Source organism: Hippocampus guttulatus, chromosome 7 (assembly GCF_054856545.1).
Source record: "Hippocampus guttulatus isolate MCC_2025c chromosome 7, RoL_Hgut_1.0, whole genome shotgun sequence".
Lineage (NCBI taxonomy): Eukaryota > Metazoa > Chordata > Actinopteri > Syngnathiformes > Syngnathidae > Hippocampus > Hippocampus guttulatus.
Window position 1 is genome coordinate 8714957 of NC_141267.1, and position 22476 is coordinate 8737432.

The window sequence follows — 22476 nt, forward strand, 5'->3', positions numbered from 1 at the left end:
GTTGTGTTTTACACTCAACAGTGCACGAGGTGCATTTAATGACTGCCAGCAAAACAAGACCTCTCAAATGGAGATGATGAAAAAAAGATGTAATAATTGAATAATTGGATTAAATCTAATAACCACACCAAGATTTTTAGGTGAGATTTTCGGCAAATAGCGGTTACCAAAAAATGTGATGTGCAAATCCATGAATGTCAAACCACAAAATGTGGCGGCGGTTCAATGTATTGTCAGTCATTGTTATGTGATCAACAACCAGAGTAAGCAACGCAAAGTAATTCTGTTGCAGTATGTGACAACCTCAACTACCTTAACTTGGAAATTTCCCCAGTGTGGGGACAAATAAAGGTTTTCTTATCTTTCTTACCTTCTTGATTTCAAACTGTAGTAAAGGATTATATGTACTTTTTCTTGCTTGTAGGCCACAGCCCAGATGGAGGAGAGATTGTTGGAAATTGTTACCCACTGTTCTCCAGACAGCTCCCTCCCGTTGGCTGATGGGGTGTTGGGTTTCATCCAGCACCAGTTGGTCGAGTTGGTCCGTGACTGTTTGGAGAAGTCCCAGAAAGGTCTGGTTACATCTCGCTACTTTGCTGAGCTTCAGGAGAAGTTGGAAAAGCTGCTTCATGAGGTGAGGATGCTGTGTGTGTGATCTGAGCAGGGGACAAATAAATGAAGTAGTGATCTTTACAAAAATGTGGACAATACAGTATATTTGATGCCGAACACTGGGGGAGCCATTTGGAAAAAAAATTGTTGAGATAGATTTTTATGCAGATGAACGCTAAAATTGGCATGCTGATTCCAAAATTGCAGTCATTTTGTTCCTAGCCTGTCAAGTTTTAGGATTAGTGCTATCTTTTCTCTTAACATTGTAACCATGGGCAGACCGGTGTAAGTTCGAATTTGTTTTGAGCTGTTTTTACTTTCACACACACAATTCAACTGTTATATTTACAATGGGATTTTTTTTTTAACTATAAAGGGTGTCCCAACACAAAAATTAAAAACGACTGTTTACAATAATCAGAGATGAAAGTCCTCCGGATTTTCCCGGAATTCAGGGTTTTTTACATTTTTATGAAAATCTCTCCGGAGAATTTAGGAAAATTTGCCTAAAATTAATCAAACAACATTGAACGAAGACGCGTTTGAGTTCGTTGTTTTGCTTTCACGAGCGTAGCCATGTTGAGACACTAACACTAGTAACAGTGAAGAGATTTTTGTCTCTTTATAAACACACTTGCTGAACCCCAGTGGAACGAATAAAAGACACCGTGGACAAGACAGTTGTCGTAAAAAATATATTTGGACAAAAAGGGAAACACACAGATTGGCAGAAAAACGTGTCCGTCCGACTTCAAGTGTCGTCTCGGCTAGTTTAGCTTAGCTGTTGTCGTGTGTGATGTCGGGTGTGTGTCGTCGTTGCGTCGGCGCTGATTGGTTGAAATCAACAGACGCGCTTGCGTACATGTTCGCGCTGAAGCACGCACAGCAGGGAGCAGCGGACTATCTACTGCTGAGGCTCGCTGAGCTTGAGTGGCGTCGCCACAACAGTAATACCCTCGCCTCGTATTCTCATGGCCTTCGCCATTATGTCGAACTTTCGTCGAAAACGGAAGCCACAAAGGGTGCACGTGTGCACACAAAAGGAAGATTAGTCATTGAATGTGGAGTATTTGAATAGCGTTTTGTGTAAACTGATTCATGCGTGATCGGCCAAGTGTGTGTCCGCGCGCGTGTGTGTATTTATCCATCCATTTTCCGAACCGCTTGATCCTCACTAGGGTCGCGGGGGGTGCTGGAGCCTATCCCAGCCGCCTCCGGGCAGTAGGCGGGGGACACCCTGAATCAGTTGCCAGCCAATCGCAGGGCACACAGAGACAAACGTGTGTATTTATTAATTAATTAATTGGTTTTTCCGGGATTTTCAGAAAAGTCCACTTTCATCTCTGAATAATGTGTTCTGACTTTTTCAGGTGTTAGTTCAAGTCATCATGATTGTCATTCAGATTTTACCCCTTGGATTTAATATTTTGACCTAGGTTGTAAGGTTTCAACACAGGGAATCTATAAAAAAGTGTAAAATAGCATCTAACAAAACAAAGTTACATTTTGTGATTTAATTTATTCATGTTAAAATCAGTGTCTGGTTGAGAACAGATTTCTGTTTCAAAACAAGCATTATTAACAACATTCTGAATGCATTCAAACGTTATAATTTTTCAAATCATATTCATTCATTCATTCATTTCTATGTTTCTGATAATATAGTGGGAAAAGTAATAATCCAGATTAGTTTGCAAAATTACACCCCCAAGCCCCAAAAAAATCTTCACTCAGTGAGTGTGAATTTGGTAACTACATGTGCCCTATGATTGACAGGCCACCAGTCTGGGATGTAGTCTGTCTTTCACTTTTCAAGACAGATAGAATCGGCTCTTTAGCTCCCTAAACAGTATAGAAAATGGATAATTCACCTCAATGTAGTCAGGATAAGCACTATAGACGATGGATGGATGATGATGTATTGCATTACGACTGCCATGATCAATTTGCATGAATTGTTGTTTTAAGTTAAATCATAGATTTTAGATAATCCATGAATTACTTATTTTTAAGTTTTTTTTCTTGAAATTATTATAGTATTTAGATTCAGTGCTTTTCAGCTTGTTTAGTCATTCAGTGCAAAGCGCGATATAAATAAACGTGACATTTTTCTGTCCCTGCTATTTTCCAGGCCTACGAGCGCTCGGAAAGTGAGGAGGTGACTGTCATCATCCAGCTGGTGAGGAAAATCCTGATCATCATCTCTCGGCCGGCTCGCCTCCTCGAGTGTCTGGTAAGCAGACTCTGAGAATGTTTTTTTCATCAGTTAAAATAATGCGACTTTGACTGAAACCGGGTGACGTGAACTCAAACTAAAACAAGTACCAAAATTAATTCTCTCTTGGAAAAGGCTTATTTATTTGACCAGAAATGGAAGCTCATCATTCAATTGGTGAAATGTGCTCACTTTTCCAAAAAGTGACCAAAAAAGACAACTATTTGTCCATGATATTGTTACTGTTACTGCATTGAAAAAAACATATTCCCCTATGCATAAAGCACAAACATTACACACATTCTTGCTATAACTTAATGAAATCTTTATTCTTTGTGCAGGAGTTTGATCCGGAAGAGTTCTACCATTTGCTTGAGGCAGCAGAAGGTCACGCCAAAGTCGGCCAGGGGATCAAATCGGACATCCCTCGATACATCATCAGCCAGTTGGGTTTAGCACGAAACCCTTTAGAGGGTAAAGAATTTCTCCTTCGCAAATAGTTAAACCTCATTCATGAGCAGAGCAATGTGTTCCCTGGTTTCTTAGATTTACGCTTTGGATCTTTCTACAAAGCCGCTTCCAATGAAGTTGGGATACAATGATTTACAAATCATCATCCACCTATATTTAATTGAATACACTAAAAAGGCAATATTTTTCATGTTCAAACGGATAACTTTATGGGTGTAACACATTCCAAAAAGTGACCAAAAAAGACTGAGAAAGTTGAGGAATGCTCATCAAACACCTGTTTTGAACATCCCACAGGTGAACAGGCTAACTGGGAACAGGTGGGTGCCATGATTGGGTATAAAAGCAGCTTCGCTGAATTGCTCAGTCATTCGCAAGCAAAGATTGCGCGATGTTCACCTTTTTGTGAACATATGTGTGAGAAAACATTTTAAGACAATGTTCCTCAAAGTGCACTGGCAAGAAATTGAGGGATTTGATCATCGACAGTTCATAATACAGTCATACCTCAGTTTTTGACCATAATCCGTTCCAGAAGGCTGTTCGAAAAGCGATTTGTTCGAAAGCCGAAACTATTTTATTAGCCCATGATTAGGGGCTAATACGCTATGCAGAAATAACAAAAAAGAAACAGTCAGATTTGCGTAAACCACAACAAACACGTCTGCTCACAATGAACGTTACACATGAGGAAAGCGTCACTTCCTCGTGTAAGGAAGCCGAGAGGAATCGACTGGCGTATTCGGGTTTGCTTAGTTTGGTCGAAAACCGGTTTTCGGTCGTAATCCGAGGCGTAAAAATCTCGAATTTTCTGGTCGAAATCCGATTTGGTCGATAACAGAGATGTTCGAAAACCGAGGTCTGACTGTATCATCAAAATGTTTAGAGACTCTGGAGAAATCACGGCATGGAAACAGCAAGGCCGAAAACCAACCTTGAATGCCCATGACCATCAACCCCTCAGGTGGCACTGCATTAAAAACTGACATTAATGTTTAAAGGATAGCACCAATGGGCTCAGGAACATTTCAGGAAAACAATTTCAGTAAATACAGTTTGGCACTAAATCCCGAAGTCAAAGCCATTCATCAACAACACCCAGAATTGGATACGCGCTCATCTAAGATGGACTGACGCAAAGTGGAAAAGGGTTCTGTGGTCTGATGAGTCCACATTTCAAATTGTTTTTGGAAAGCATGGCCGTCTTGTCCTTTGGGCCAAAGAGAAAAAGAACTGTCCCGACTGTTATGGATGCAAAGTTCAAAAGCAAAAGCATCTGGAAAGGAAAATGGGGCTGTGTGAGCGCCACTGGCGCCGGTAACTTCCACATCTGTGAAGGCACCATTCATGCTGAAAGGTGCATTCAGATTTTGGAGAAACACGCTGCCATCCAAGCAACATTGTTCTTGTGTACGCCCCTGCTTCGTTCAGCAAGACAATGCCAAACAACATTCTGCACATGTTACGACAGTGTAGCTTTGAAGCAAAAGTGTGCGAGAACTCGACTGGCATGCAGACCTGTCTCCCATTGAATATGTGTAGCGTGTTATGAAGTATAAAATACATCAACGGAGACCGTGGATTTCTGAACAGCTGGAACTATACATTAATCAAGGGAAAGAATTCCTTCTACAAAGCGTCAACAATTAGTCTCTTCAGTTCCCAAACATTTGAATGTTGCTAAAAGAAAAGGTGATGCAACACGGTGGTAAACATGACCCTTTCCCACCTTTTTTGGAATGCGTTGCAGCAAGTTTTGCTAAAAAAAACAATGTTAATCAGTTTTAACCTTCAATATCTTGTCTTTGTTGTGTATTCAATGAAATAGAGGTTGGACTTTGATTTTCAAATCATGTATCCAGTTTTTTATGTTGAACACAACTTCCCAACTTCATTGCAATTGGGCTTGTAGACATCGTCTCCAGTGGCAACTTTTAACACGTGAATAGTTCATTGAAAACGTGCCCAGTGTTGCTATGGCAGTAAGAACATCATGGATGTCATTAATTAAATCATTGGTACAACATTGGCCTGAAGGACATCATAAGTATGGCACGTGCACGACAGGGACTTAATTTTTCAATTTCTTTCCTTTTTTTTTTTATAGACATTGTGCAGCTTCAACAGTGTGATTGCAGTCCCTCAGTGTCGATTGAGCCAGATGGGGAGGTGACATTTCATTCCAATTCTTTCTATAATGTATCATGCATAAGCATCTCTCTGTCACTAATTATGGTTTTGGATTGAAAATTATGGAATACAATTGTGTGTACATTTATAATCTAATACATTTGCCATAAGCAAATCCATTTGCTGGTAAAACCATAACATGAGTTTAAATTGTGTAGCCTACATGTCAACATGTTACAGTGACGTGTTTCCTTTGTAGGTCAAATTTGCATTACAGATGTTAGATGCTGGCAAGTGTAGTCAGAAGTCTTTCGTTGGTGTGCTTCAACGTGCTTCACTTGCTCATTTTTTTGCTTTCACTGTAGAATAAAACCCCGCAGGCTGTGACCCCAACACGACGGAAACCTCTTGAGAGCGATTTTGAGACCATTAAACTCATCAGTAACGGGGCTTATGGGTGAGCGAAAATTTCCATTGTTTCCTGTTCCTGTTTATTCCCTTAAAGATCTGTACCATCTCTCTTTTCCGTTTAGAACTGAAAGACTTGGCATTGACAATGGCAACATTGCCATTGTCAACTGGCCTTAGAGTGCATCCACGCGTTCATTATATAAATGTCTGAGTGTTTCCCAGTTTTTACTGAGCCAAGACAGCCATTTGACATAGAAATATCCAAACACAAATGTCACACGAAGTATGAATAATACTGAAATAATTCACAAATGTACTTACTCGATGTGAAAGCAAAGACGTGCTCTAATCATTGTGATGGGGCGGAAAGCCTAATGTGGAACATGTGGTGTTTTATAGGGCTGTTTATCTGGTCCGCCACAAGGAGACTCGTCAACGGTTTGCCATGAAAAAGATCAATCGTCAAAACCTCGTCTTGAGGAACCAGATTCAGCAAGCGTTTGTGGAGAGAGACATCTTGACTTTTGCAGAGAATCCCTTCGTTGTGTCCATGTTTTGTTCTTTCGAGACGAGACGCCATCTCTGCATGGTCATGGAGTACGTGGAGGGTAAGAGGAAAGGAGACAAAATAGGCCTTCTCTTCGCAATGTTCAGTGTCATCTTCCAACAGTTCATGTCAAGTATTGAAGATCGATGTATCATTTTGAAAATATCATTTTGTTTGTTCCTAGAGAAGTACATGGTGTTTTGTTCAGAGTATTCCCATTTTTAAAATTTGTTTCATGAGATGGAAGCACAAATTATGTAACTATAAACCCGAGGCGCCCATTACGTCAATCGCGATTGACCGGTAGATCGCGGACTGGTCGCAAGTCATTCGCGAGGGGTGCAGAGGAGAAAAAAAAACAAACTAAAAAAAAACAAACAAACATTTGTGTGTCCTTGTGCATGTTAGCAATATATTTTTTTGTGTTAGTGTCCACTGCACCCTAATCCTATCAGTGTCACAACAAGTCAAACAAAAAGTCTTTAAAAAATACAATTTAAATCACCGGAAGTTGTTAGTGCTCAGCAGTCTGCAATAACAGCTTGTGATCAGAGCTTTTGCTCTTCGGTCCAAAAAGTTTGGGCACCCCTGCTATAAGCAAATTACCGGTAATACTTGAAATAGCTTAACTTTAAAAAGCGCCATATAAATAAAGATGTATTGTACATAACTTGTGGGCCATGAATCTATTGATGAAAGTGTTCACTCTTTGAATGGAATTTGGGAAATAGTTATTTTTGTTATGTTTTTTGAAAAGGATCGATATAATTTAGTTTTGATCTGTATTTTCAATTTTGTTTAAGGTGGCGATTGCGCCAACTTGCTGAAGAACATGGGTCCACTACCTGTAGAAATGACAAGGATGTACTTTGCCGAAACCGTCCTGGCCCTGGAGTACCTTCACAATTATGGGATAGTGCACCGAGACCTCAAACCTGACAAGTGAGAACCAAAAACACATTTGGAGCGCACTGTGCACAATATTTTCCCATAAAATCTCTGAGCTGTTTTCCAACCTTGACATCAAAAATGGTTTTACTCATAACACATTGAAATTACCCTTTTTGTATAAACAAAGACATTCCAACATCCACCATTTAAAACAAAATTATGTAATTTTGCTACAAAACAACAAACCAAAATCATTGTGATGCTATACTGGCCTGTAATGGGGTTGAACAGTGTCATCCCCATGGCAACCAAATCACCTACTTTAGTGGTTAATAATATTGTTGGACCAGCTCAAGTGCCTCGTCTGTCTAAAACTTAGACAGACGAGGCACCTGAGCCGAGTACTTGTACTTAGACTCTAAGTACTCGGCGCGATGGTCTTATGATTTCTGTTGGTGTCCAATGATATTTTGGGGGAGCTGCTGTTTTTTATTTTATTTTTTTTGACTACGCCTTTTGCTGCTACTGCTGCTTTAGCTAGAACATGATTCTCTATATAATATTCAACAACGATTGGATCTTATCAAATTATTCATGTTTGATGGGACATTAATATGGTTGTGGCGTCTGGAGTGAGCATTATGTATTCCAGAAATTTGTTTGAAACCATTGACTGCAGTGTTACATTTGATTCAACGCGGTGTTTGTATTCTCCCCCCTGAACAGTTTGCTGATCACATCCATGGGCCACATTAAGTTAACAGACTTTGGCCTGTCAAAAATTGGCCTGATGAACATGACCACCAACCTCTACGAGGGTCACATGGAGAAAGATACAAGGGAATTTGTTGATAAACAGGTGAGACTCTGTCAGATTTGAGACACCTTTAAAAAATGTTTAATGTTCTCAACCTTTGTTGTTGATTTACTTGTGCAGGTGTGTGGTACTCCAGAGTACATTGCCCCAGAGGTGATTCTCAGGCAAGGATACGGGAAACCAGTAGACTGGTGGGCAATGGGAGTCATCCTTTATGAGTTCCTGGTTGGTTGTGTTCCATTCTTTGGCGATACTCCCGAGGAACTTTTTGGCCAAGTTGTCAGTGGTGAGAAGATCGTATTTACCTTCGCCTTTTTTCCGCAACATGCAGCGGTTTCTACAATGGTGATTCCCAACCACTAATGTGCCAAGATCATTGGGAATACCAACGAAAATGATCCAATTTCACTTAATTGGTCTTAAAATACGTTTCTGTCTACTTCAAATAATACATCTTCGTCAATCTATGATAAGCAATTTACAAGGTGTCTCATATGATCTATAGTATTACAAATCAAAACTACAAACGAAATGTTCCCTTTTAACTCATTCACTCCCAAAGACGTTTAAAAACGTCTTTTCAGACTTGGTCCAGAATTGGCTGGTACTGAATGAGTTAAGTGGTCCTCCAGTAGTCTAACATACTTTCTCAGCCTTCTTTGCCAAAATTTTCGGGACCTCTGGAAGCATTCTTCCAGGAAGAGCTCAAATTGGGTAAGTTGGGAGGTTGCTCCAGCACGTCGAAGTTCTTCTCAGCCTGGAGCTGTCGGATGCTCAGTGCATTGCAAGCAAATGTGGTGTCTGCTTGAGCGTGACACCAGAGTTTTCCTGAAAACTCTTGTCACTCACTGAACGAAGCAAATGTCACAGGATCTCTTTGTCGAGGCGCTGGTTGATTTTCTGGTCCCCAATGAAGGACAAAAGTCAGAGTTTGGATTTGACGTGTATGTAATATGACCGCAGTCCTGGAAACTTTTTTGACACAATATGTGTAGGAGGAACAATTGTATGCGCTTCCACTAGATAAGTGAACGATCCACTTAAAACTGTGTCTTCTATTGCCCTTATAACAGAGTAATAGCTTTGTGTTTAACTAAACAGGGCCCAGGTTTTACAATGAGTACCGGTAAATCAATCTGTGAATAAATTGAGATTTTTGTTTATCAGTGTGCTGTTAGATTTGGGCAAATTGAAATATATGGCTTGACTCACTAAAGGTTGCGGGAACACTGTTTATTATGTTTTTTTGTGGCAAAATGAATAATTTATAAAGAAAAGTAAATCAACCTCTTTAAATAGTTTGCTTTTGAGATCACGAGACTAACAAAATAAATGCTTGAGATGTATTATTCTTGGTCCTGTAATTTGCAGATGACATCATTTGGCCTGAAGGAGACGACGCTTTACCAATGGACGCACAGGACATGATTACCCATCTCTTGAGGCAAAGCCCCCTAGAAAGACTGGGAACTGGTACTACTTAGTTTAATGCTCATCGATATGTAAAACACTGCGCCTGCATGTTTTTTTTTTTGTTGCTCAAAACCACAGAAATGTTGATATCACCCCGTGGTTGTAGGTGGGGCCTCAGAGGTCAAACAGCACGCCTTCTTCGTGGGTTTGGACTGGAATGGACTATTACGACAAAAAGCAGAATTCATCCCTCAGCTTGATTCAGAAGATGATACAAGCTACTTTGACAGTACACCGCATTTGAGATTATATGAAACATTTTTTGGAATGCAAAAAAATAATCATGCCAGTTGAGTGCGAGACGTGTGATTATCAGCATGTTGTTTTGCATCTGTTTTCAGCACGATCCGAGCGCTATCATCACATGGCGTCTGATGAGGATGAGGAAACCAATGACGAAGAGTCTTCACTGGAAATCAGGCAGTTTTCCTCATGGTCGCATCGTTTCAGCAAGGTAATGAAGCCGAAGCAGGCGCATTGGAAAGATGGGAAAAAGTCCACATGAATACAAAGTTTATTGCTTTGGCCTTCAGCAACGGTCAAACTTGATCGATATCGATGTGTGTGTCTGGACTGTTTTTTTCCAGGTGTACAGCAGCACAGAACATTTGGCTACGCCATCCAATTTGAGCTTTTCATCTGATCGCAGTCACAGCGAGGACAAAGAGGACCGCGTCGATGTTGGAGGGCTTAGTCCCTCTACAGGTCCAGCAGATGGCGCTCTGGAGCCCAGACTCCCAGGACGCATGGCCAGGTACACACACAATCTTAGATGTCTAATATTGTATGCTTTGAGGAAAAATATTTTATTATTATTTTGAAGTTGTTTGATTTGAATTGGTCTGAACAAAAAGATACATCTCATGTGTGGCGCTGAAAGGGACAGTCATTAAAAAGACTAAGTTAAACTGATTATGTTAAAAAATGTCAGCGTTTGCAGCCTTGTAATGGTCAGTCTACCTCAAAAAAAAGGGGGTCCAAATCTCCAGACGTTGTTGCTGAAGATTCAAGTTCACTCTGTTCACTTTCCGCCTGTCACACTTGTTGATAAATAATTTTTTTGCATGGACGGGTTTCTGACGTTTTTAAAACGTATTCCCTTGCGTTGACATACAGGAAACAAGATGACCTTGTGGAATTTTAGACTGAGCCAATCACACCTCGTCGTCCAAATTTTAAACTATTGGGCAAATTGATCCCTACCCATGACATTTTAGCAAAACCAATCCAAAACACTACACGGTTGGGTTCAGCAATCTTTCTTTGCGATAACCTGTCTGGTCTTTTGGGTTTTGTAGCCTCTGCCCCCGGGCATCACCCAGGTCCTCCCAGTCTGAGAGGAGCACCAGTCCCCTGGTGATGAGCAGCACCCACAGCCTAGAGATGACACCCCGCTTTGCTGTCTCAACAGATGACGAGGGTAATTACAAACTAACATCTCGAGGACGAGTCGAGTTTTGTCGTAGTTAATCGTCTCCCCGCATAACTTACTCTCTTGTTTGCAGCTGAAGTCGTTGTTTCCAAACTTCGAAGGATCCGGATCCGCAGCAACAGCACAGGGGCCAAACACTCATCCCCCAAAGAGCCAGCTGGCCCACGGCGATTTGGTAACCAACTTGAGACACCGGACAGACAGAGGCTTCCGTGTGGAGGCAAAGTTCCCAAGTCTGCCTCTGTTTCAGCTCTGTCGCTCATCATAACCACAGGTAAAAGGAAATAGCATCTTGGTCCAGTAGGTGGGAAAAGGACACTGATTTCACAAGAAAGATTTTTGCATGTCTGTGATCTTATTTTTATGACAGATGACGGCCTCCAGCCCAGTCCCATCTCCCCAAGGTCACTGTCCTCAAACCCTTCCTCTCGTGACTCCTCCCCCAGCCGCGACCTGTCCCTCAGTCCCGGTAGCATAAAGCCGCCAATCATCATTCACACTTCGGGCAAGAAGTATGGCTTCACAATGCAGGCCATCCGCGTCTACATGGGTGACAGCGATGTCTACACGGTCCATCACATGGTGTCGGTGGGTGCGCTCTCAAGACTCACAACTTATCAGCGACCCCTTAGGAGAGCTGGAGATTCAAACTTATCCATTTTGTCACCCATTCGCCATGTGTTTGTAACAGAGTGTGGATGAGGGCAGTCCCGCCTACCAGGCAGGGTTACGTACTGGAGATCTCGTCACTCACGTGAATGGAGAGTCCGTCCAAGGCCTGGTTCACACCGAGATGATTGAACTACTCTTGAAGGTATAATACACCTTAAATGATGCCTGATTTGGTATTTTCCCTTAAAATTACATGAAATGATTGGCAATTTCCTGGATCTTTACAAAATATGTATTTTACATAGGCCTCACAATGCTTGTTTAAACTTCGATTTAAAACACACATCTCTAGTGGCCAAATAAATGCCATTGAAAATATGTGGTAGTGGTTTGACCACTTTTCAAAGAATGTGATCAAGTGCAAATATTCAAATAAATATAACACAACACAGTGCTTCAAGTGACATTCAAGTACTGTATGCCCTACCGGTTATTCTTTCGAAATGCTAATCACTGAACTGTTTCGGAGGTCAGTTCTGACACAAGATTTTCAGCTTGTTCTGAAGGCCTAACTGACACGTTTCAGTCTACACATAAGGACACCATGGAAAAGAAGTGTAGATTAGAGATGGAGATACAATGAAGAAGAATAGAGTCATGTGGACAGATACCGTTTACAAGTAGATGGGTGGCACGTTGGCTCTGTGTGCTAAACTGTAAAGAATGCAGCGAGGGAATGCTGTTGGGAACGATGAGGGAAATCTAGTAATAGATGCACTACTAATGTAAATGATCTTTCTGCCACATCTGTTCAAAGCATCTCTTCATGTCTTTTAACATTGTTTAATGTATGCGCACATTGCCCATTAACTAATTTAAAAAAAAAATCCACAATACAGATGATATACATTGATTCCTCGTTTATCGCGGTGGTTACGTTCCAAAAATAACCCGTGATTGGTGAAATCCACAAAGTAGGACACTTTTTTTACAATTATTATACTTCATGTTTTGAGGCTGTAAACATCACCATTATTGTCTCACATTTTTCTCTTGTTTAAACACAGTCAAAGTTCAAACTTTTGCAAGAAAAATAAGTATACAGTATTTTTATGATTATTGTTATTATTATTTTTGTTGTTGTTGTTAATTGTTATTATTTTATAATGAAACAAAGGTTCAAACCTGTTTTAACCCTTCTGTTATATTGTGGGTCAAATTGAACCATTCAGAAAATCTAGGGAAGAAAAAAAGGATTAAACGTCATCTGCTGGCTAGTACCTTTGCCAATCAGGACACAGAATAAATTGCGCGTTTGTACGCTTTAAAAAACAAAACAGCTTGCTGAATTCCACTGTAAACAATACAGGAAGTCAATTCGGACACAATGCGGGTCGTAGTCTGGAAAGCATAAACAACATGCAAAGTTGCACTTGGCAGAAATTCTGCAGTACAGTACAGTACAGGGAATGCGTGAAAGATGAACCACAATATAACGAGGGACTAATGTGCCATTCTATCATATGATAGACGTTTCTATATTGTCTCAACCATCCACTGGGCTGGGGGGGTGCAAAGGTTGGTATACAGTTGTGAAAATGAAAACACATGCAATACTTAATGTGCTTAGTACACAGACCAATAAATCACACACCACCCTATTATACACTATGCATACACTTTGTGTACTACTCTCTACCTACTTTTCCACCCCCCTGTATATCGTTATGTCATCCAACTCTAATTATATTACTGTACTGGACTGGTGTTGAATTCAAACACTTTTGTACAGTTCAGGTCATTGCAAAGGAGAGCAAACGCATTTGATGCCTTTCTATTTCTATGATCTATTTAGGCTCACACTTTAAATCTGTCATGTGATGACATTTACAGAGTGGCAGCAAGGTGGCGCTCCAGACCATAGCGCTTGAGAACACGTCCATCAAAGTTGGTCCAGCCCGAAAAACCAAACACAAAGGAAAGATGGCCCGTCGTAGCAAGCGGAGCAAGAGGAGAGATAACTATGATAGGTGAGATACCTGTTCGAGTTCACTATGGTTTGCACATCTGTACCCTTCACCATTTTTGGTACCTTTGTTCTACTAGTTATGTCAGATGGCCGTTAATGTGGCAAAATACACACCCATACTTGAATACTTAATTGTTTAATTCATACAGGAACGACTTAACATGACGTGGCAAACACGGGCTTCCTTCCACTTTGTGCGCTTAGTCTAATTTGCCCTCGTGCAAATGGATAAAAATTGTCTTTTTTTTTTAACAACACATATTGGTAAAAATGGGAGCGTAGAATCCTACGATTAAGGATTGTTGACATACATAAATCTGGGAAGGGTTACCAAAGTATCACTAAAAGTCTAAACTTGTACCCTTAATTTTATATATATACTGCATATATCCTGTAGACTGTAGAGCAGGGATATCAAACTCATTTTTGTCGCGGGCTACATTATAATTACCGTTTCCCTTGAAGGGCCATGATGACTGAAACTGTATAAAAAAGTCAAGAATAATGTTTTATTCAATTATTAAGTAACTGTAATAGGGGGTTTGGTAACAAGAAAATGCTTACACTATGTCACTGATTTATTACATACGAAAATGTGAAATTTTGGTACAGATTTGAGCAATCATCGTAGAAGTTGACATGTTGGATATGCTTTCATGGGCCACATAAAATGATGCGACGGGCCAGATTTGGCCCCCGGGCCTTGAGTTTGACACCTGTACTGTAGAGGCTCATTTTTTTTAATCATCTTATATCGAGTATAGGAACGATGCGGGAGGTGATGGAATTATAGGTAAAAGAGGTGACGCTTTTCTTGCATAACGGAGACGTGGACTAAAATACATTCAAATATAAAACAGGAAATTTAAAACGCTAACTTGAAGACATTAAACGGCTTTGCGTGTTGAACTCTTCTTACTGTGCTGGACTCCTGGTGGTCATGCAGGAGACGTAGCATCCTGAAGAAGTTATCCAAGCAGAGCACTGTGATGCACAGCAGTCGCAGCTTCTCGTCAGGTCTCCACCACTCTGTTTCCTCGAGTGAGAGTCTTCCAGGTTCGCCGACACACAGCCTCTCTCCAGGCCCCTCCACGCCCTGCCGAAGCCCTGCGCCTGACCATCAGGCCTTTGGTAAGTTTGCTGTGCATATTCAAAAGCGTAAAAATGCTGCCAAAAACAAAGGATGCCACACGTCATCATGTAATTGCTTCAGCATATTGCTAAATATGGCGTTTGAGGATATCTGCAAGGAATAAATAAGGACAATTGGTGGACAAAATGGATGAATGAATATGAAGGTCAGATTTAGTGGTTGTTTTCATTTTTGTTCTGTTTTATAAATCTGAAAAACAGGTGTAAGAGTAAGTAGGGCTGCCGTTTTCAAGCAGTTCAAACTGGTTTGTGGCTTGGAACAATAATGGGAAGGTTTTTAACGTCAGGATTTCCGGATGCGTTTTCTGTCCCACTTTCCAGATAACTCTCCTCAGAGCACTTCTCCATGTTCCAGTTCTCCTAGTTCCCCTGCCGCACACATCCGACCCAGTTCTCTCCACGGTTTGGGCTCCAAGCTCAGCACACAGCGTTACACCAAGGTGGGCCGCCGGAAGTCAACCAGCAACATCCCGCCTTCACCCCTCGCCTGCTCCTCTTCTTCGGTGCAGCCGCTATCTCCACAGCGCTCTCCCTCGCCGTTGCCGGGATTCGGCAAAACACTTCACCCCTTCCATGGCAAAACCCTGTCACCGCCCACCATCGTTAGGCACATCGTGCGGCCCCGCAGTGCAGAACCACCTCGATCTCCCCTCCTCAAGAGGGTCCAGTCAGCTGAGAAACTATCTGGAATGTATCACGCCGATAAGAAGTCATACACCCCCCGCAGGCACACCCTGGAAGTGCCCTTTTACAGTGAAGGGGAGCTGCTTGTTGACTCAGAAGCAGATGGGAGCTTCTCTGGCTCTCACCAGGGGGTCGACCACTCCAGACTCTGCAGCTACTTGGGCGGCCAGAGGATGTGGGACTCGGGGCCCGAGCGATCAGAGCAACTGGTCGTAATGCGAAAGCTCAACCTCTCGGAGCGCCGCGACTCCTTCAAAAAGCAGGAGGCGGTCCAGGAGGTGAGCTTTGACGAACCCGAGGAGAAAACGAGCGCTACGGCCACCTCTGGGGTTCAACAAAAGCAAGCCCAGAAACAGCTGCAACACAGGACCACTTGGCTGGCTAAGACTGGATCGCAAAACAGCCAGGAGGTGGAGCTGCAGGTGCCAACGATAAGGAGGTTCACCCTCGTGCCCCAAATCGCCGTGCAGGGCTCGACAGAAAGCGAGGAACAGGATGAGTGGGAGCCATGTTCAGACGGGGAGGAGCCCCAGCAGGAGCTCACCGTCACTTCGTCTCAGCCACAGCAGCTGGTGGACCTGCTTCGCGATAAGAGCTGCAGCCAGGAAGAGGACACGTCCAGTTCCACTCAAGTCGGACAATCGGCTGCAAAGTCCGAGTGCGGACAGGAGACGCCACAAAAAGCACATGTGAAAAAATGACAGCTCGCCCTGCACTGAGGGTGATGAGAAAGTGGCAGATTTTACTTGAATTTTGTACTGTACATATTTGCTTGGTGGACCTGCCGGTCGTATTTATTACAATTGTAAAGCACGGTAAAGTGCAAGGGAGGGAAGGTGTTAATGGTTCAACAGCCACGGCTCAACTTTTTGTATCCGTGAGATGTGTTTTTTGCCTCTGTGACTGGATGTCATTCAGTTTTATTTTTTATAAATGTCTATATTTTTAAATAAATTGCTGTGGTACCAAGTAAGTTGAAAACGCTGGGAATTGTTATTGGACCAAAATGTGCTAGAAGTTGTTTTTAGAATGTTATGTTGTTCATGTTACACCTTCCCCGCCTTTCACATTGTTTTGACCTTCAGCTTCCACTAGTAACACCAGTCGAAACCCCCAGGACCTTTGGCCTTGTGTCCACACTGTGAGCAACATGGTGGATATGTTTTTCCTGTGCATACAAAAGGCATGGAAATCATCCCTGCATCACATACCCGTCCCTTTTGCTGCCTACTTAGGACTCCTTAAGCACAACACAACAACATAACTTGCCCTCATTAGACTGCAAAATCAATTTTAGAAGAACTGGAAAACTGCTTACAATGTTTCACTTGTTAAGAAAACAAACGTATTAGTGGAGCGGTAATGAATGTAACATTAGTCATCTGAATATTTCATCTTTGTGTTGTAGTTAAAAAAAATACTAAATACTGACCATGTTTTCTACCGTTTGCAATTCATGGTCAGAGCATTGTTTTGTGTGCGCACGCACGCTTGTGTAAAACTCATCTGATGAAATCCTGTGCTCAAAGTCATATCTTTGGATTTGGATCACTATCCAAACAGGTTGTTCCTGTTGTTTGACTGTGTTCAATGCAAAGCGTCGTGTCTGTGACACGAACAACCTTCAGCAGCCAAATCGAAGCCCATGTCTTCTTTGCAACCGTGAGTTAAGAGGGGCTTTTGTAAGCGTACAACATGATATTGTATTTCCCCTTATGTTCAACAACTAATGCTAAATGTGTTGTTTTTGTATCTTTATTCACATCAGCAAAGAGACACCTTGCTTTCCTACCTATCATTAACAGTGTGTTCAAGTTTACAGCATGGTTGGGGAGTGCACGCGTGTATTCAGACATTCATTTTGTACTTTTGGCTGAATGTGCGAGGTAAACAGAAATGTTGATTCTGAAACCAGGGCTTGTTGAAACACGTGTTTTTGGACTTGTATTTTGTGTATAAATGTCTATTTTCATAAGGTTGTGAACATGTTAAAGGACATGAGACGCACAAGGACAATGATGACAAGTTGCACAAGTTCACAAAATCTGCCGTGAGGGATGTGGCCTGTAATTCAGCGCAGTGTTTTCATGATCTGTTCCAAATAGTAACCCCCCCCCCCCCACTCCCAATCCCTTCCCCACCCCTCAAGTGCAGTGGTGTACTTCAGTCCGAATAGATTGGTTTACTTTCTACTTCTGCAAAGATTCACAACTTCTTTGTCCTCACCACAAGCATTTTGTGATTTGTGTGAGTGTGCGGCGGAATTGTTTACAACAAAATTCAATGGTACTGTACAGATCTTCAAGATGGAACTTCCCTTTTTCATACCTTAAATGAATGTTACAAAAGTAGATGTTTTTCAGTTGTTTCTGCCATTCGTTTTCGAATACATTAAGCTAAATGCAAAAATCAGCAAGCTAAATGACTTGTGATCTGTTTACAGGCACTTGTAGAACAGGATTAATGTCATGTGTTTGGAACAACATTGGTGGATTTCTTGTCTCAATTGGTTTTTTGTGTGTGTGTTTTCAAGTTATGGTATTTATGGGCAGTGCGTGAATATTGACAACTTTAAAAATAATACAATTCGGTGATCAAGACTTCCGATAGACGGGGAAAAGTAATAAACTGCACAGTACACATGTATTTTGAAAAAGTATTGGGATGCTATTGTGAATGGTGATGGTTGAGGTTAAGTTGTGCTAAACTAAATTTACCCAAGCAGGCCTCTTTGGACATGCTCTATGCTCATTCTGCAACAGTGTTCACTATGATTTGCAAGGTCTTTTTGATATGAAAAAAAGTCTAGATGTTAATTTTCCAGTCCCGCATGAAAAATGTGTTCTCCCAAAATCTTTGTTCTTCAAGTGTGTCTTGTGGTAAAGAGGAAGTCAAAAGTCAAAAACCCTATTCTAAACACGGTATTCTGATTAATTATTGAGTTTGTGGATTCTGAATTAAGATGAAAATCTCGCCTGCTTTTATCCATCTGAAGGGTCTGACAACATAATGGCACCAGTTACCCCAACCTAAGTGGTGTAATGAAAGCAAGCGGTCAGGAGCACATGATCATTTTCTCAAGAAAAGCGGCACACTGTTGTAAATGTGCACGTTTTCTCCTGTGGACGCTTCTGTTCAATGCATGCTGCATGAAACAAGCACACATCTGTAATACTTGATTGCATGGTATATTGGCGCTGTCGCCCAGTACTGTGTATTCTTGTGGAAAAATAAAATTTGTATTGCTCTTCGACCAAATTGTGTGTTGTCCCTATTGTTTATTTTTACATTTGGAAACTTTATCGGGGTCCACACTCTCATTTTAATGTTATTTATTTTTTCAAATCTCAAACGGAGACGTCAGGCCAAGACTTTACACAGCTCGTTGCACCTCTTTGCGTCACGTCGATGATCGTTGTTCTGTTTCACGCCACATTCACGCGTCCGTGACTCAACCGAAATTTACTGAAGTCGTTGCTTCTGTTTGTGTTACGTCTCCTATCGTTGTTCTGGTTCACGCCACAGTCACGCGTCCGTGACTCAACCGAAATTTACTGAAGTCGTTGCTTCTGTTTGTGTTACGTCTCCTATCGTTGTTCTGGTTCACGCCACAGTCACGCGTCCGCGACTCAACCGAAATTTACTGAAGTCGTTGCTTCTGTTTGTGTTACGTCTCCTATCGTTGTTCTGGTTCACGCCACAGTCACGTGTCCATGGTTCAACCGAAATATTTGACCACCCAAAATGATTTGCGATAATAGCTTTAACAATTATGATTGTCAGACCGGATCCTTTTCCTACCAGAAATCGACAGTGGGAAAATAATCACTGGAGATTAGAAAGTGCGAAGTGCAGCAGTGTACTATCCAGGCCGCAGGGTGTCAGTAGTGAGCTGAGAAATATAGTTACTGAACAGAACAAGCTGCGTGTCCTTCATAACAGCAAACATGGCGACTGCCACAAAAATAATTCAAAGGCTTCGAAATTTTCTATCAGGGGTAAGTAATTGAAACACGGTCTTATGATAAATAAAAGGCAGGAGTGCGCAGAACAGCAGATACTTGAAATGAAATGATGTATGTTACCGGACAGCGTTAATTTGTCTGCAAATGAAGGCGTCTGTGTCAGCTACCTTGAGAGCAAAATTATGACGTGACAACAAAAACAAGCTCTTTGGACGGTGTTGATGTGGTGCTGTTTTGTATATTTACAGCGTGACCTTCAAGGTAAACTCCAGCTGCGCTATGAAGAGATCGCAAAGAGGTTTGTTTTGTAAATCTGTTGAAATTACGAGGCGATGTTGCATTAAACTGGTATGCAAACAAATGCCATTGTTTTCTGTCTCATTTGACATTTCAAGTTTATGAATGGTACGGAATGAACTAATGTGCACTGCGGTATAAAATTACTGTACGTCGTCATGGGGCACAACAGATGCGGTTGCGGTTGTGCTTACTAGTTTACATTTGTTTTCTGTTTATGGCCAAGAAGGCCTTTTTATACAAATATTAACTGGAAATGACTTTACTACAGCGTTAGTGGTAGTTAAGGTCATTATTGTCTGTATTAAATTGACTTTTTTTTTCTTTTGTAGAACGCAGCCTCCACCCAATTTGGCCGATGGGCCGAGTCATAAGTTTGCAGACAACTACTATTTCACCAGAGATGGACGCAGAGAATCCATGCCCTCTACTGTTGTCATGTCCTCACAAAAGGCACTCACTGCCGGCAGGTAAACGACTTTTTTTTCCTCAAAAGGAATAAATACAAATTGAAATAATTTCTCCCAGAGGCAAACAGTTACCACAATAAAACCATTATTTATTTATTATTCATTCTCCCCGAAAATGCTTTTACCCGTAATTCCTCAAAAGGAAATTCAGTTTCCACGAAGAGTAGAAGGGGCGCACAAACAGGGATGTGCCTCTTGAATTTTTTCTTGAATCTTGAATTCAACAGGGTGGGGTCAGCGTCCTGCTCAGGGGCCTTTAAGGGTGTTTAGAAAAGCTGAAGGAGTTGACTTCATGCACGCAAGCTTTTTAACATTACTTCCATACAACAAAAACAGAAATGAACCACTCTATAATGACTTAGAAATAATAAATTGGTGTCACGTCTCTTCAAAGCAACTGTTGACACTGCTGACTTTTTTTTTTTAATATAATTTATGTGGATTTTATTACCATTTAGATATACTCAACAGATGTCTGTTGCACTTTCCTACATTTTAGTATGGTCTGTTTCTGGTTGGATGGCTATCATATCTAGGCATATATCCATCCATCCATTTTCCGAACCGCTTGATCCTCACTAGGGTCGCGGGGGGTGCTGGAGCCTATCCCAGCCGTCTCCGGGCAGTAGGCGGGGGACACCCTGAATCAGTTGCCAGCCAATCGCATGGCACACAGAGACGAACAACCATCCACGCCCACACTCACACCTAGGGACAATTTAGAACATCCAATCAGCCTGCCATGCATGTTTTTGGAATGTGGGAGGAAACCGGAGCACCCGGAGAAAACCCACGCAGGCCCGGGGAGAACATGCAAACTCCACACAGGGAGGCCGGAGCTGGAATCGAACCCGGTACCTCTGCACTGTGAAGCCGACGTGCTAACCACTGGACTACCGGGCCGCCCTCTAGCCATATATTGTTGCAATTAGAACACAAAGATGTTAAAATGAAATGGAATGCATGTTCAAATTATATGTACAGTGGCTATAAAACACACCTGTTCATCCGCCAGGTTTTTGTGATGTAAAAAAATGAAACAGAGAAAAGAAATTTCAAAACCTTTTCCACCCTTTAACATGACATACTGTATAACTTGTAGAACTCAAGTCAGCGCCTGTGGATTGGTTAGATTATTCCTAGGTCAAGTCATTGTATGTCTCTGCTTGTTATCTTCCAGCCAAGCTGTTGCATCAGCAAAGACTCCAGTGACTCCTGGTGCAGTGTACAAGCAACTAGAACTCTCCACAGACCAACCGTACCTCTGAGCTTGAATAAAAAAAAAAAAAAAAACTTTCAAGCATTAGTGACTTATCAACCCTCAGAACCCGTTCCTGCAGAGATCTAATCACTCTTGTGGTTGTATATTACAAAAGTCATAAATAAAACTGATTCAGTGTCTATTTTTGTCCCCGTTAGTCATTCATTGTTTTGTTGCATTTGTAGGTGTCATCCACTATTTCCACTGCACATTTCTGGAGGCATAACACAGTCACGCTGTTAGGGTGAATGAAATTTAAACTGTACCTATACTTTTCCAGGTGGAGCTGGTTTACCCAGATATGACTTCATTCACTTAAATGTATACTGTATACGGTATATTTGAAGACATAGGAGAATGCAAATGTCATCTATCACATATTGTATTGTAATGACCTGAACAAAATACATTCATGACACTCATAGTGAATTATACGTAAGGTGAAGAACACACATCCTGAAAAAAGAAAAACACAGCCAAAAACCTTATACACAGCAAGTCAGAGAGATGAAAAGCCAAATAGACATTGAACATACGAATTCAAATTCAATTTATTGACGCCGTACTTTGAGAGCATATACAGTAGTGTCCGATCGAAAGTGCGGAAGAAAATTATTGCAAGTTAATGATGTAACTGTAAATATAAACAGAAGATGCAATGATAATAGAAACAATCATAAAACGGAAATTGCCATTTGTCGTTGCATCTTGCAGATACAATGAAATTGAGGCCAACTCCACGTTTATACGTTTTACAGTGAATAAAGAGAATAAGAAAGTAAATATTACTACCTGAGACTAAATTATGCAAAGCATATCGCATTAATGCACAATAGGATAACGTTATACAAAGTAGCAACGGAGTCAGATATATTTTAGATGTAAAAAGTAGGAGCAACGGGACGAGTTATGTGACTGCAGTGCATGGATAATACTTAATGTATCGACATAAAAAGCTGATGCTTGAAGGATGGGCTCTCTATCGATCCATCCACCTTGTATCAGCG

At 41.4% G+C, this 22476-nt stretch overlaps 2 protein-coding genes across 6 annotated transcripts in view; both read left to right on the forward strand.

Annotated features, from left to right (window-relative positions):
• Positions 1 to 18734, forward strand: part of LOC147202169 (microtubule-associated serine/threonine-protein kinase 3-like) — a 44402-nt gene extending 25668 nt beyond the window's left edge. For 4 of the 5 annotated variants that reach the window (XM_086115368.1, XM_086115369.1, XM_086115373.1 and 1 more), the window contains 20 exons: positions 425 to 634; positions 2744 to 2845; positions 3169 to 3301; positions 5406 to 5467; positions 5794 to 5885; positions 6239 to 6447; positions 7190 to 7328; positions 8004 to 8136; positions 8215 to 8380; positions 9466 to 9567; positions 9674 to 9796; positions 9909 to 10021; positions 10155 to 10321; positions 10866 to 10987; positions 11073 to 11273; positions 11370 to 11587; positions 11691 to 11813; positions 13505 to 13641; positions 14587 to 14771; positions 15114 to 18734. In XM_086115368.1, coding sequence (XP_085971494.1) covers positions 425 to 634; positions 2744 to 2845; positions 3169 to 3301; positions 5406 to 5467; positions 5794 to 5885; positions 6239 to 6447; positions 7190 to 7328; positions 8004 to 8136; positions 8215 to 8380; positions 9466 to 9567; positions 9674 to 9796; positions 9909 to 10021; positions 10155 to 10321; positions 10866 to 10987; positions 11073 to 11273; positions 11370 to 11587; positions 11691 to 11813; positions 13505 to 13641; positions 14587 to 14771; positions 15114 to 16177 — 3801 coding nt within the window. In that variant the 3' untranslated portion in view covers positions 16178 to 18734. The remainder of the gene's footprint in view (positions 1 to 424; positions 635 to 2743; positions 2846 to 3168; positions 3302 to 5405; positions 5468 to 5793; positions 5886 to 6238; positions 6448 to 7189; positions 7329 to 8003; positions 8137 to 8214; positions 8381 to 9465; positions 9568 to 9673; positions 9797 to 9908; positions 10022 to 10154; positions 10322 to 10865; positions 10988 to 11072; positions 11274 to 11369; positions 11588 to 11690; positions 11814 to 13504; positions 13642 to 14586; positions 14772 to 15113) is intronic. The other variant, XM_086115372.1, reaches the window with a different exon arrangement.
• Positions 18735 to 19307: 573 nt separating this feature from the next.
• On the forward strand, positions 19308 to 21609 carry ndufa7 (NADH:ubiquinone oxidoreductase subunit A7). Its single transcript, XM_086116719.1, has 4 exons — positions 19308 to 19474; positions 19690 to 19739; positions 20071 to 20208; positions 21389 to 21609. Exons 1-4 carry the CDS (start codon positions 19424 to 19426, stop codon positions 21474 to 21476), a joined length of 327 nt encoding a protein of 108 aa, XP_085972845.1. The 5' UTR covers positions 19308 to 19423; the 3' UTR covers positions 21477 to 21609.
• Positions 21610 to 22476: the final 867 nt, after the last annotated feature.